This window comes from Nicotiana sylvestris, chromosome 3 (genome assembly GCF_000393655.2).
Source record: "Nicotiana sylvestris chromosome 3, ASM39365v2, whole genome shotgun sequence".
NCBI classification, from domain to species: domain Eukaryota; kingdom Viridiplantae; phylum Streptophyta; class Magnoliopsida; order Solanales; family Solanaceae; genus Nicotiana; species Nicotiana sylvestris.
The window spans coordinates 210,696,694-210,712,027 of NC_091059.1; the positions used below are offsets into that span (position 1 = coordinate 210,696,694).

The 15,334-nt window shown below is 35.1% G+C and overlaps 1 protein-coding gene across 2 annotated transcripts; it reads left to right on the forward strand.

The window, feature by feature from the left end:
* The first annotated feature begins 409 nt into the window (after positions 1 to 409).
* Positions 410 to 13,640, forward strand: LOC104221123 (ribulose bisphosphate carboxylase/oxygenase activase, chloroplastic). Of its 2 annotated transcripts, XM_009772115.2 has the most exons (12): positions 413 to 786; positions 884 to 969; positions 1,074 to 1,083; positions 1,773 to 1,835; positions 2,258 to 2,371; positions 3,200 to 3,261; positions 4,171 to 4,225; positions 4,396 to 4,597; positions 6,606 to 6,712; positions 7,142 to 7,197; positions 11,046 to 11,138; positions 13,240 to 13,640. In XM_009772115.2, the coding sequence occupies exons 1-12, from the start codon at positions 453 to 455 to the stop codon at positions 13,345 to 13,347; spliced, it is 1,290 nt and encodes a 429-aa protein (XP_009770417.1). In that variant the 5' UTR covers positions 413 to 452; the 3' UTR covers positions 13,348 to 13,640. The 2 variants fall into 2 exon arrangements, with proteins under 2 accessions (XP_070027540.1, XP_009770417.1); XM_070171439.1 differs by lacking the exons at positions 11,046 to 11,138; positions 13,240 to 13,640 and adding an exon at positions 7,455 to 7,895 and having other exon boundaries at positions 410 to 786.
* Positions 13,641 to 15,334: the final 1,694 nt, after the last annotated feature.

A 15,334-nucleotide genomic window follows, 5' to 3' on the forward strand; every position in this document is an offset into this window, starting at 1 on the left:
AAATATATTGCAATTTTGTGATTGGGGAATTTTTTTTTTGAAAATTTTGAAAAAATTGTCAAAACTACTTTTTGGTTTTTGAAAAAATTACTTTTGAATTTTTTTTTAAAAACTTGCAAAATTTCATGGACAAACATATTTTTTAAAAAGAAAATTCAAAAAAAGAAAAAAATTCTTACGGGCAAACGGGTCCTTAATTACTTGATCATGAGAAAATGAGCGAAAAGTTGTGTGAAGTAAACGGGTTCGAATTACATTAATCGTGTCTAACTGGATATTGCTTTATGTAAGAAAAAAATTAGAGTAGAGAGGGGGCGCGAAATAACCTCTCCAACTGATAGTGTACCGATAACGTGTAATGTAAAAATTGGTCGGCTAATACTACTCCTACTTGTTTTAAAGTTGTAACGGCTATAGTAAAAGAAAATTAAAGGCCCAAAATTCTTCAAACAATGGCTCTCCCCAGTTTCCATTCATCTACTTTCCTCTGCAACTTCACCCCCTCAATTCCACTTTCCCATTTTAAGCAATTTCCCAATTACTCTTCTCTTAGCGTTCGTTGCTCTACTAGTGAAAGCCAACAGAGTGAAAGCCAGGAATCCAATCAAGATGCACCAAAGAAGAAGAAAAGACTCTCTGAACAGTCTTCATGGGAAGCCAAAGATTCCGACGGCAACGATTATCTTTACAGGCTTGGCGCTGAAGCCGATAATATGAATATCGCTGTTGGTGCTAGGGCTGGAGTCATCGATGATCTCTTCGCCGGAAATTTCCTCGGAAAAGACTGTAAAATACTTCAATTTTGCACTTTCTTTATCATTACCATAATCTCTGCAAAAATTTGTTCCGCTTAATTTTTTTTAATTTGTTTGTCTTTTTCCAGCGGATATTGTGTTTGATTATAGACAGAAGGTGACTAGGTCGTTTGCGTACCTTCAAGGCGACTACTATATTGCTCCGGCGTTTCTGGTACATTAATTCTATTGGTGGTTTTTTCAATTTGTTAGGAAATTAATCAATTTGAGTTGCTCACACACTTTTTTTCTTCTTCTTTGTTTTCTTCATGTGAACAGGATAAAGTCGGTAAGTTTCAATCAGTGCCGCCTTTTTAAATCTTCCAACAGCTAATTTTACACGATTACTGTATCTTGTGTATGAGTACTCGTGCTTCGGCCTGCCAAGATGAGTTTGATTCTAGCGTTTTAGTTTCCTTTCGAATCTTACTTTCTTGCTGGAGTGAATAATAGAGATCAGCTGGAGACTAAGATTCTGCAGAGACATTTGACTAAGATTCTTTTGACTTTTGAGTGTTCTAAAAAAGAGAATCATGATTTGCTATTATTACAATTTATATAGGCACTTTCACTTTAACAGCTAGGTGGTACTCAATCAACCTTGGGGCAAATTTAAATTTCCTTTAATAAGAGGCTATATAGAAAAAATTTCTTGATGTCTAATTATTGACTCAAAAGACTAATCTACGTTTTCCGCACCTGGTACATAACATGTTTTCTCGCAAACCTCTTTCCTTTCATTTGGTTTGGATGTGTATCTGTAAGTTCTGCAGGTATAAAATTGGTTCAGTAGTTCATGTTTTTGGAGGATTTAACATCTACACTTTTATGCAGATTTTAACTTGTGAACTTGTTATTTCACCCTGCACTTCTTGTATGCTATTATTGCAAGCAGTGCTTCCTTATTTAAAAGCATTGGTGTTTAACATTTTTTTTCCTGGCCCCATTTCGATGATATGTGGACTCTTACACCTGCAGTGTGTCACATTGTGAAGAACTACATTTCTCATCTTTTGAACGCCAAAGTTCCTCTGATTCTAGGCAAGTATGTTTTCTTTTCCCATTTTGTTGTTGGCAACTTTAGGATCTTTACATGTACCTTATTCTGAGAAAGTATTTTTTTGTACAAGTAAAATTTATTTTGTGATGGAGATTTGAAAGCAACAGTTTCCTGCACTGCTGTTCCTACTAGAAATACCCGGCACTTCACATTTTATTCTAGTGCTGGACTATCTTAGATATTTTCACTATTCTTTTATATTCTCTGATTGTGATAATTGCTTTACAATCAAATTTTTATCATAATTATAATTTTTATCATGCACATACCATGACATGATCTTGATACTCCGTGGATATTGTTAGTTTTGCTGCAAAAGTTTTGTATTATGCTTGATCAGCTTTTGAGCTGAATTTTAGGGGGATGTGAGAAGATATTCTTAAGATAATGTTTTTTGTAACAGGCATTTGGGGAGGAAAGGGGCAAGGCAAATCATTTCAGACTGAACTGATCTTTCAGGCAATGGGGATTGAACCTGTCATTATGTCTGCCGGAGAACTGGAATCAGAAAGAGCTGGTAGAATTATTTCTGGTTTCTTTATAAATTGCTGAAGAATGATATAGACAGGAATGCTCCTTACTTTTTGGACGTATTGACCAAAATTCGAACTTGAGCAACTATTGTCATCCTTGAATGAAAAAACAAAAAGAAAAACCACCTTGAAACTAATATTTCTGAACTGACAAGCCAGGGTGGCAATCTACAGTATTGACATACAAAAATGGCTTGTGATATCTTCCTTTCTGGGATTTTTTTTAGTATGACTTGGAAAAAAGTTAACCATGTTGATTTCAGATTCTGTTTGATGATTTTTTAGATGCAAATGTGGACACATAATTGACTTGTCGTGATTCCTACTTTGAGATTGCCCCCACTGTCGTACCTGGAAAGAGTCTATAAATAAACCTCGACTGCCTTTCGTTTAAATTTTTTTACTAGATCAATTATCACAAGTGCTATGGTTAGTTAAAGCATTGTCTTAGAGGAACCAAGATTTACTATTGTTGGTTCAGAAAAGTATAAATGGCTTTAATCATATATTTATCCAAGAGCTAGAGACGTTCACCTTCATCCAACAATTTTATAGGTTAGTATGGGAGAAGACATTTCCATAATGAGACACAAAATTTATATGCATAAACTTTCTTTCCAACTCAATTTCAAGGACTCATATTGTGACCATCTCGGATGGTGATCATACTTCTTTCATTTTTCCTGATTACCTTCAAGTAAAGAGTATAATTTTCCAATTTTATAATCTGTGTTTCTTTTACCTTTTTTAAATATATTTTTTACTTTTACAGGAGTTATTTATTTATTTCCTTTTTATCTTTCCTCTAACAGGAGAACCAGGCAAGTTAATACGTGAACGTTACAGAACTGCTTCTCAAGTGGTTCAGAACCAAGTTAGAAGCTTTACTGCTTTTATTACTGGTATATGTATAAGTTTGTATGTCTAGGTTGTGTTATTTAATATAGTTTATGCTATGATTTTTGTTATATACTATGACTTATTAGCTGCTTTAATTTTGACACTTACATTTATCATTCTCTGGTTTTCTGTTTTCTGTGACAGTAGTTCTTATGTAATGGATCTCTTTTATTTTATTTTTTTATGAATAGAAATGTATAGAGAATAAGTTACAAATGTAAGCTTATTTAATCTTACAAGTTACAAATTAAAATTTATCCAAAACATTAAATAACAAAGTTCCAAATGGATGTATGTGATAAATATATGTACACTCCTAATATTGCACGCTATATATTTCTTCCTTTCATGTTTGAGTTCCACAGTAGTTTTCATTCTCTTAGGTGAAAAAGAAGCAAAAGAACCCCCCCCCCCCCACACACACACACACCAAGTTTAGATTGAGAGGCAGATGAAAATTGAAACAATAAGAATGAGACATCCATGATGTTTCATGCTTCACTGAGAATGTGCATTTGGTCCACTGAAGAAAGAGTAGCTTCACAGCACAGGATATGCATGCATTGTCTGTTTCAGTTATGAACAACTGTTACAAAACATGCATATTTAATTGCGGGTACAAAAGTAGTTGCATTATAAGCTGATTCTCTCTCCACTTTGACCTTTTGGGCATTTGGGGGAGGGGGTGACGGAATTTCCTACTAATAGTTGCACATTCCGCGAATTGCAGAATTTGTTCCACTTCATATATGCAGCTCACCAGTTGAAGTTATGAGTTATTGTGACATTGAATATTCTCTATTCCTGCTATAGTTCTCTCTGGAGTCTTAACATTTAACTTGAACAATTAATGAACTGTGTTATGGTTCCTATTGCTTAACAGGGAAAAATGAGTTGTTTGATGATCAATGACATTGATGCTGGCCTTGGCAGATTTGGTAAGCTATATTATCTTTACTTGGGTGTTCAAATCTACACTTGTTGGTTATTCTTTTTGTCAGTTTCTATAAAGCATCTCTTCTGTCTAAATCATTGTATATCTTTCTGCTCTCTTTTTAACCAAGAAATAAATACTGTCATTAAAGAGATTGTTTCTTTTCCCGTGAAGGTAACACTCAAGTGACTGTCAACAACCAAATTGTTGTTGGAACTCTGATGAATTTGTGTGATAATCCTACAAGGGTAAGCGTTGGGCAAGACTGGAGACAAAACGATATAACACACAGGATTCCTATTATTGTTACAGGAAATGATTTTTCAACAATGTATGCTCCCCTAATTCGTGATGGGAGAATGGAAAAGTTCTATTGGTACGCCCCCTCTCTCTCGCTTGTCCATTGGTTCATTGGCTTCTTTTCTTGCAACTTGGGAGGATCTATAGGAGTCACTTGTATTACAAATAATATCAGTTAATGAAGGTCTAGTGCAGTACAGAAACCTCAATAGGTCTATCTTTCCTCGGTCTAATTTTTTCTAAACATGTTTTTTTGAGAAGGTAAGATAACTTGATAAATAAGGTCAGCACTAAGTACGTGCTGATGAAACTGTACAATGTTGGCAAAGCAAAAAACCCAAAAGTATTCCCCAGCTAATCCTGTAGTGATTCTATTGTCTGTAAAATCGATTCAGCCTCACTTACATGTTCCAATCTACACCAAAACAAAACAAAAATATACAATTAGCCTTTAACATGTGAATAGAATTAGTAGAATCTTCAAAGCATCTCCTGTTTCTCTCAATCCACACAGTCCACCAAATACAAGCAGGTGTCATATTCCACCAAAGAGATTTACTCTTCCATTTCTTTTTCTAGTCCATGATCTCGTCAAATCAGTTGTTTTCCTGGCATAGTCACTGCATACTAGTGATATTCAAGAAAAGCCGCCATAGTTGAAGAGTGACTTGGCAGGGAAAAATAAATTGCTGATGCTCTCTTCTTGACTCCCACACAGAAAACATTTACTGCATAATGCCAAGCCTCCCTTTTCCAAATTCTATTGCGTGAAACAAACTTCATTGCTCACTAACCATGTAAAACAAGCAACCTTGACTGGTGCTTTGGTCCTCCAGATTTGTGCCCATGGCCGAGCCTTTTGCAGATTCTCCACTTCTGTTAGATCTCTCTAGCATGAACTCACTTAGGGTGTCTTCACTGTTAGAAAGTCACTGGCAGGTGTTTAGAAGATTCAAAAATTCAGCAGCCCCAGTTACCTCCCAATCATAGAAATTCCTTCTAAAATCTATGCTCCAAATCCCATTAAGTCTGCTGTCAGCCAGAGAAAGCAATTTGTTTACTGCTTAGGAGAACAAATCTGGAAATAAATCTGTCAAAGTAGCTGCACCAATCCAGTTGTCCAACCAAAAGAAAATATTCCTTCCATTGCCCACTTTGAAATCATTCCTAATTCTTGAAGCAAGGCCATAGTGATCTGATTTCCCTCCTTACTTATACACCATAGGGTGTCTGCACATCTTTGGACAGTGTGTTTTATTACTGTTATCAGACTAAGATGGTGCTGAGAAAACATCCAAAAACATTGACCAATTGTTTTCTGCCTAACTGTGCAGTGAACCAACAAAATGTATTATGGTATTCGCATCATTTACAAGGTTCATATTACACAAAAAGCTACGGAGATCCTTCCTAGATTTAATTTTGTGGACCACATCATAAATAAGGGTAGGAGACCTATTTTTTCGTTTGAACTAACTGGTGTCCATTTAGCGTTCAAGTTAGCATCATGAACTTGGCACTTTCAAGTTTATGAAAATTACAACGCCACTGTAGCTAATATTGGTAGTGATTAATTTATAAACTTTGGTTTCCGTGTTGATTTTAAATTATGATAACTGTTATACTTAAACTTAACAAAAAATTCTCAGTTGATCAAAAATAATAATGCTAACCTATTTTTAAGAAATTGGTTTTTGGACCTAACTCAACCTCAAAAGCTAGTCAAGACCATATAAGGAGACCACTACTCATTCCCTCAACCAATGTGCGACTTAACACTGTCCACATGCCTAGGACTGCACAACTTGGGCGTGGATTACATAAGAGGCCCAACATTGAGAAACACAACAACTTGGCTCTGATACAAGGTGAAGAAATGGACCTTGAGCCTAACTCAACAGGATTGCCCAAGAGGCCAAGACCATATTAAGGAGACTACAACTCATTCTCTCAACCAGTGTGGAGCTTGACAATATATAAAGCTTTTCAACCCTTTGGAAATAATTTATATGTCCTCCGTGGATAACAATTTGTTGTAATGCATTTCATGACAAGTAGTGACTATTTGCTCTTTCATGATACAGGCAGCCCACCCAAGAAGACATCGAGAATATTGTTTGCAGAATGTACGAGAAAGATGGCATAACAAAGGATGAGGTTGCGACTATTGTTAATACATTCCCGAATCAAGGTGACTAACCATCCATGAGAATTATTTTTGCTTCTCTCATGGCACATATTCAAAGTTTTGATAATTTTTGTGTTGCTCACACTTTGCTTTCTTTCCCTTGGATATCTCTAAAAGCAACACTATTTAATAGGTACAATCACTGTTTTGGTACAGAAACTAGGGCATGTTTCAGTTTTGTCTAATAGATGGCCCAAATATGGTGTGTTTAACACACTTTGGACAATAAGGACTAATGATCTTGCACCATCACATTGCTGCATATGTTGTTATGGGACTATGTAATTGGTTAAGAATTGGTTCAAATATTACACTTCATGATCATAAACGGTTTATATTACTAGATTGTCATGTAGACAGTAGATCTAATGCAATATGCAAAGGTGAGAAAGGTCCTTTTTCCTCTTATATATCTTGTTCATCTCTTGGCAGCATTGGATTTCTATGGAGCTATGAGATCTAGAACGTACGACCAGTCCATCCTAAAGGTAATCTAATTAGAGCAATATCATTTTACTTTATTTATTGCCTCATTTACCTATAAACTACTCCGCTATCATGTTTCAAAGGTCTCTTCTTGTGTTTTTTTTGTTGTGACAAATAGTTGGTTACATAACCTTCTCTCCTTTTGTCACCTAAGATGAAAAGAAGGTAAACATCGTTAAGAAATTTCTTTATCAAAGTCTTAGATTATTGGGGGAAAAACTGATTTAATTGTTTGTTTAATTATCAATTTTCAAATTAGTTTCCAGATGATGGGAAAAGGTGTGATTTGGTGAACAATGACCTTATTATGTCTGAGGATGGACAAAGATGTCAAGTTGCTGAATTATGATCATTGCATTTGTATTCCTGAAGCTAAGTGCTCTGTAAGATGCTTTTGTGTCAGCAAAGGAGAAATAAATGAATAAATAAATAAATCCATGGTATCTACCATCTAAGGTTGGAAAACTACATTCCACATTTTCCTTTCTACCCTGAGAGACAAAAGTAGATGACCATGTTCAGGTATAGCTAAAAAGGTTCATGCTTTTTGCATATTTTTCTGATTTTCCCTAGATTCACATGATGGAAGATCCTTTAAGAGAAGTTCATAATGTTGTGAAAACTTATCAGAAGACGGACATGTGTATAAATTACTCTCTCTTCAACTCCTTTCCATTTACAAAGTTTATGCATTCTTTAATCAATGGTAGAAATCTTGGAACTGAAAGTACTTTTATTAGGAAATCTCTTGGGATTAAGGCATAGTTTTTGTCAATGTTGTAGAATAATGTTATCACTTATCATTTTTCAGGAAAGTGGAGAGCGATAGAACTAGTAACAGTTGATGAGAACTCGGTATTATGGAAGAGACTTGCTAGTCTATTTAGTACCTTAGGGGCAATTCTTGTTGTTTTCAAAATCAGAGTCATAATATAAGAGTTGCCAAAATCATATGGAGGTGCACAAAAGAGTGGGTTAATTACATAGAAGGTCGTTGAACTTATGTATGGTCTAGTTACAGGAAAATCATCAAACTAATTTTTATAACAAAGAAATCACTCAGCTTTCACTAAATATCCTACAATATCAATTTGGCCAAAAACCGGTGAAGGTTGGCCAGAACTCATCCAGCACATTTTAAGATTAAAAAAAAAATCATTTTAAACTAGAAAATGCTCCCTAACTTAAAACTTAAAAGCAACATACTATAACTTAAAGAAAGGGCAGATTAATTAGCCCTAGAATAACCCTTGGAAATGAATAAATCACCCGCATACATGCTTAAATCAGTAAATAAAAGGATTAATCCGAATGCTTAAATTGATCGATACCCCGCATCTCCACTGGAGCCATTAGATGTTTCCTATGGGATTACTCTAGGTTTTTTTTTGTTGTAATCCTAATGCATAAATTCACAAAAGAGTGGGTTAATTACATAGAAGGTCGTTGAACTTATGTATGGTCTAGTTGCAGGAAAATCATCAAACTAATTTTTATAACAAAGAAATCACTCAGCTTTCACTAAATATCCTACAATATCAATTTGGCCAAAAACCGGTGAAGGTTGGCCAGAACTCATCCAGCACATTTTAAGATTAAAAAAAAAAATCATTTTAAACTAGAAAATACTCCCTAACTTAAAACTTAAAAGCAGCATACTATAACTTAAAGAAAGGGCAGATTAATTAGCCCTAGATTAACCCTTGGAAATGAATAAATCACCCGCATACATGCTTAAATCGGTAAATAAAAGGATTAATCCGAATGCTTAAATTGATCGATACCCCGCATCTCCACTGGAGCCATTAGATGTTTCCTATGGGATTAGTCTAGGTTTTTTGTTGTTGTAATCCTAATGCTTAAATTCACAAAGAGTGGGTTAATTACATAGAAGGTTGTTGAACTTATGTATGGTCTAGTTGCAGGAAAATCATCAAACTAATTTTTATAACAAAGAAATCACTCAGCTTTCACTAAATATCCTACAATATCAATTTGGCCAAAAACCGGTGAAGGTTGGCCAGAACTCATCCAGCACATTTTAAGATTAAAAAAAAATCATTTTAAACTAGAAAATGTTCCCTAACTTAAAACTTAAAAGCAACATGCTATAACTTAAAGAAAGGGCAGATTAATTAGCCCTAGATTAACCCTTGGAAATGAATAAATCACCCGCATACATGCTTAAATCAGTAAATAAAAGGATTAATCCGAATGCTTAAATTGATCGATACCTCGCATCTCCACCGGAGCCATTAGATGTTTCCTATGGGATTACTCTAGGTTTTTTTGTTGTTGTAATCCTAATGCTTAAATTCACAAAAGAGTGGGTTAATTACATAGAAGGTCGTTGAACTTATGTATGGTCTAGTTGCAGGAAAATCATCAAACTAATTTTTATAACAAAGAATCACTCAGCTTTCACTAAATATCCTACAATATCAATTTGGCCAAAAGCCGGTGAAGGTTGACCAGAACTCATCCAGCACATTTTAAGATTAAAAAAAAAATCATTTTAAACTAGAAAATGCTCCCTAACTTAAAACTTAAAAGCAGCATACTATAACTTAAAGAAACGACAGATTAATTAGCCCTAGATTAACCCTTGGAAATGAATAAATCACCCGCATACATGCTTAAATCAGTAAATAAAAGGATTAATCCGAATGCTTAAATTGATCGATACTCTGCATCTCCACTGGAGCCATTAGATGTTTCTTATGGGATTACTCTAGGTTTTTTGTTGTTGTAATCCTAATGCTTAAATTCATAAAAGAGTGGGTTAATTACATAGAAGGTCGTTGAACTTATGTATGGTCTAGTTGCAGGAAAATCATCAAACTAATTTTTATAACAAAGAAATCACTCAGCTTTCACCAAATATCCTACAATATCAATTTGGCCAAAAACCGGTGAAGGTTGGCCAGAACTCATCCATCACATTTTAAGATTAAAAAAAAAATCATTTTAAACTAGAAAATGCTCCCTAACTTAAAACTTAAAAGCTGCATACTATAACTTAAAGAAAGGGCAGATTAATTAGCCCTAGATTAACCCTTGGAAATGAATAAATCACCCGCATACATTCTTAAATCAGTAAATAAAAGGATTAATCCGAATGCTTAAATTGATCGATACCCCGCATCTCCACTGGAGCCATTAGATGTTTCCTATGGGATTAGTCTAGGTTTTTTGTTGTTGTAATCCTAATGCTTAAAGTCACAAAACGAACTCGAATGCAACCATTAGCCGTAAGTTAGCCCTAGATAATGACTAAATCACACACATATATGCATAAATCATTAAATGAAAAAGTTGTTTTATGCATGTCACTTCAATCCGATAATGACTAAATCACACACATGCATGCATAGATCATTAAATAAAAAAGTTGTTTATGCATGCCAATTTAATCCGATAAAAGGTTGTGCATAATCAAAAAATAAGTTATAATCTGCCCTTCTTAAGTGAGGGAGATTTTTTTTACTTTAAAAGGATTTTTAATGGATAGAATGATTATAATATGTGTTTGGATGAGTTCCGTCCAACATTCACCAGTTTTTGGCCAAATTGATATTCTAGGATATTTAGTGAAAGTTTTAGTATTTTTTGGTTTGGAAAAATAGTTTGATGGTTTTCCAGCAGCCAGACTATACGATGTGAGTCATGACGAACATATGCCTCATCAATCTCACCATCAACTGTTCTTGCTTATTATTGGTGATTACAACTAATATATTGTGATTGGTTCTTTTTGACCTCAATGGTGCGCAAGTTTCTAATATGACGCTACCTTTCAAAGGCTTGACTAAATTTCAGTTACTTATTTGTGCTTTCTGCTTTTATGCAGTGGGTTGAAGACACTGGAGGTGCTGAAGATATTGGCAGAAGATTAATTCGTCAAAGAAAGAAAGGAGAACTTCCGGTTTTTGTTCCTCCAGAGGTAAGGCATTTTCTGTTTTCCTTTCTTTTTCATGAAAATTAAGACAGTGTCAGTGCAGGGAGCAATTCTATCCTTACTTTTTCTTAGTGATATTTTACAAACAGCTTTTTTTGTGTTTGTTGATTTGGCAGAAAGTTGTTTGGAGAACTATAGAAATCTCTTTTCATACATAAAGGGGAAAAATTTGGGGGGAAGGGGGGGGGGTTGATAAGTACTTTGCCCTGTGGTCTAAGCCACTAACCTTCATTAGGTCTAAGAATAGTGCTTTGCCTGTGGTCTAAGCCGCTAACCTTCATTAGATCTAAGAATAAGAGGTGGGAGAATTAGAGGGAAAGCAATATTTGAGAAGAGAAACCCAGTTTTATGCAATGACTTAGCTCATGGAAAATGAAATGTGTTACCTTCATTAGATCTAAGAATAAGAGGTGGGAGAATTAGAGGGAAAGCAATATTTGAGAAGAGAAACCCAGTTTTATGCAATGACTTAGCTCATGGAAAATGAAATGTGTTTTTCTCCACTAAAGTATGGGAAGACCTTTTCAGCTTTCTCCTCAAGAGTGAAATTTGAAAAGAAGTAGAGCATCTTTAATCTCCAGATGACTTAAGACCTAGTGTAACCTTCATGGGTTTGTCCCTAATCACCTAACGTTTCAACCGAGCCCCGGGATGATGAAGTCTTCCAGCTAAGCGTGTGCCTGAAAACAATCATCCTTTCCTTTTACCTCTTCTCTTGAACTCGATCGTATTGTTTTCCCTTCTTCATATCGAACTTACACAGCTCGTACAAGATTCAATGTCTGCCCTTATCCAAAAAAAAAAAAAAAAAAAGAAGATTCAATGTCGGCCATGCTGTGACAATCCCTGAAGGTCTTCCTCACGGGCTCACACCTTCGTAGCCTTGGATTTCAAGAGCCAACCAGAAATGGATTCAAGCTACCTTTCTCTTCACCATAACTAAACTTGCGTTGGCCCTGATTTTTTCACAAGAAAAGTGTTAGGGCTAGACAGAAATAGTTCCTCTCTCTCCCAACGGGCTGGGCCTGGTTCTGCATTAATTGCTACCTGGCAACAGAATTTTAAGCATTATAGCATAACGAAAAAAGGTTATTGATAATGCAGTAGTTCTTTCTCTTTGTTTTTCTTCAGGTCGTACTCCTAAGCTTACCAATCTAAGGATGGACCTTCGTTTTCCCAATACAGTCTAACATTGCACCTTTAGAGTATGGTGTATTAGCATTAGAAACAAAATCTTGATAAATTTGAATATAGTAAGGTCATCCTCCATAGTGTGGATCATTTATGGATATTAAATTCATCAAGAGAAATTAGTCTCGTTGTTATCCTTTTTTCCCTTGTAAGCTGAAAGGAAGAGTTAGCAGACAAGATCTGTAGTAGCTCTAGCTTGCCTAGAAATTGTTTAAGGTTAAGGTTCAGTGGGAATTCTGCTGAGCTTAAAGTGTGTTCCAAGTTGCCTAGTTGCCCCTATTTGGTCAAATTGTTCTGCTGCTTCTTTAATTTTTCTGGTTGAAATAAATGCATTGTGTCAAAACTAGAGGGGTCAATTTAAAATGAAAGTACGGTGGTGACTCGACTCAATTCATCCCAAATTTTCTTGGGCCAATAGAGTTGGGTCTAATACGTAATGGATAACAGATTATAACACATCCCGCCCAACCCAGGTCCATTTCTAAAAAAATTTCGGTACAGTTGTGTATAAAGAATCATTCTATCCATTAATTCTGTCCTTTCCTTAGTTTAGAGAATTCAGTAACTTATTGAGTGCTTTTTAGCCTTAGGTCTTCACATAGGCGGGTTGAGAATCAACTAGAAGACTACTGAGTTTTATCTACTATAGTCCATTTGAAGGTCAATTTGGGTTGAACCATTGCAACGGTCCTTGATTATATCACTAATCTAAGCTGTCAAACTTACTAACCTAACTTGTCAAACTTTGGGCTAGTCCTATAAATTTAAGCTAATTTTGATATCGTTAGTCAGAGCTCTAGTATGCTTGTTTCTGATGAGGATTAGTATAATCTACCATTAACATTTTTCCCCCCTACTAATTATTGACTATCCTGCCGGTATTTTTCTTGGACAGCAAACGGTTGAAGCCTTGCTTGAATCAGGATACTCTCTTGTCAAAGAACAAAAGTTGATTATGGATAGCAAACTTTCAAAAGAATACATGAAGAACATGGATGAATAGTACGTGACTATATGGTTTATAAATGCTTGAGATTATTTTGTGTACATCTTGACTGAACAAACTGTATACATATTATCCGTAAAGGACGAACCGGAAAAGGGGAATCTAAGTTTATTTTTTCAATTCTTTTTTTTTCTTGTATGCAAAAGAGCTGAATATTTTCCTCTGTAATACTGAGGTCCCAAAATCAGGACATTCCAGAAACCTTTTTTGAGAAAAAAGGATGTGAACTCCCTCTTTATTGTTTAAGTAAATGATGTAAAATCGTTAGCTGAAGGGGAATCTTGGAGCAATGGTCAAGTTGTTTCCGTGTGACTTATAGGTCACGGGTTCGAGCCGTGGAAGCAGGGTAGGCTGCCTACATCACACCTCCTAGGGGTACGGCCTTTCCCCGAACTCTATGTAACGCGGTATTCTAAATAGTGTGGCCATAAAGTAGGTACATATTCATCTCTCAAGGGCTCAAGTCCCCTTCTAATTTAATGTGAGTTAAGGTAGTTTACAAATGGACCATTTCCTTTCTTCACAGCCCCACCAGTTTGATGAGTACTGGATGATCTTGACTAACTGCACTTGGTACTTTTCTCATGGAAGCCTGCTTTCATTGGGCTCACTTATTGTGAGAAACCTGTTTTTCTTCCTTTCTACTTCAGTTTATCTTTTATGCCTTTGTATTTGGAATACAAATGTGCTAAAAACAAAGCGATTATCTGCTGAATCACCAATCCCTAAACTTGACTTTGCTATTGGTAGAGATTTTTTGTTTCCACCATGATTCGAATCCTGTTCTTTAAGGTATTCACCCACTTCATTGACCGTTAGGTTGCACCCTTGAGTGCTTTTGGCGTTAAATCATATTATTGTGATGAAGATTTTGTAACTTTTTTAAATGGGGTAGATCCACGTCAATGGAAATGGCAAATATATAGTATAACAAAATTACATTGTTTATAGTACTTGTAGTGTGTACTTTATTACCAAGGACCTGAGTGAATGTATAGGGTGAAAATTTTGCAGCATCAGAAGTCATTTCAATGAGTTTTGGGTTATAGAATCCTCTCAATTCCAACTTCAATTTTCTGTCAAGTAGCAAGAAAATATGTATAAAATTTACAAAACACCAATTGATTCAAATTATATCTTTTCACCAAAGGCCTTTATCAAATACAGTAGCAGACCGAAGACATTAGTTTGACATAAACCAAACAAAGTTCCGTGGAATTTGATAGAAATCTCTGTGACTCTTATCACGAAAATTGAAATTTCATACGCTAAAAGCTCAATTTCAAACTGGTGCAAATATTTGAAGCATGGCTGCTGGACTAAAAAGACTTCTACATAATTAAATGTTAAAGAATGACAACCAGATTAATCAAATCAAAAGTCCAGATTACCGTTAAAATACTATACTCAAAGGAAGTCACAAATATATATATATATATATTAAGATCTTTTTAATAATCGCGCCACGCTTTGTCCTTAATAAAATCAATCGAATGAATGGCTCTCGCTGACGAATTTGAGGACCGTTGTATGCATCATTAATCATGCCGAAAATATAATACATAATCGCAATGAAAGAGATGCCAAAGGCATTATAAATTGATAGAGGGACAAGAAGTCAAAATCCAATTGATTAAAAGCATTAATGTTTGTGCATTTGAGTGAGTTAGGAGGGGAGTTCCTTATTCCATCCTTAGAATAAGAAATTTTATATATCTTACTTTTATCTGTTGTAGTAAGTAACTGATTTTTAAGATTATAAATTTTACCTTTTACGGAAGGTTACCGTAATTATATTTTGTATGACCTGATAATGTAAAATTCATATATATATTGTCGGTGTATGTAAGTTATAACTCCAAACATAAAATTTGTCGAGATCATATAGGATAATAGTAGTACTTAAAATTGTATGAGGAAAGTCTCTTGTTGTGTGGTGTAGGGCTTCTTTCAAGGTAGGTGAGGTAGTGTTTTCATGCTTCAT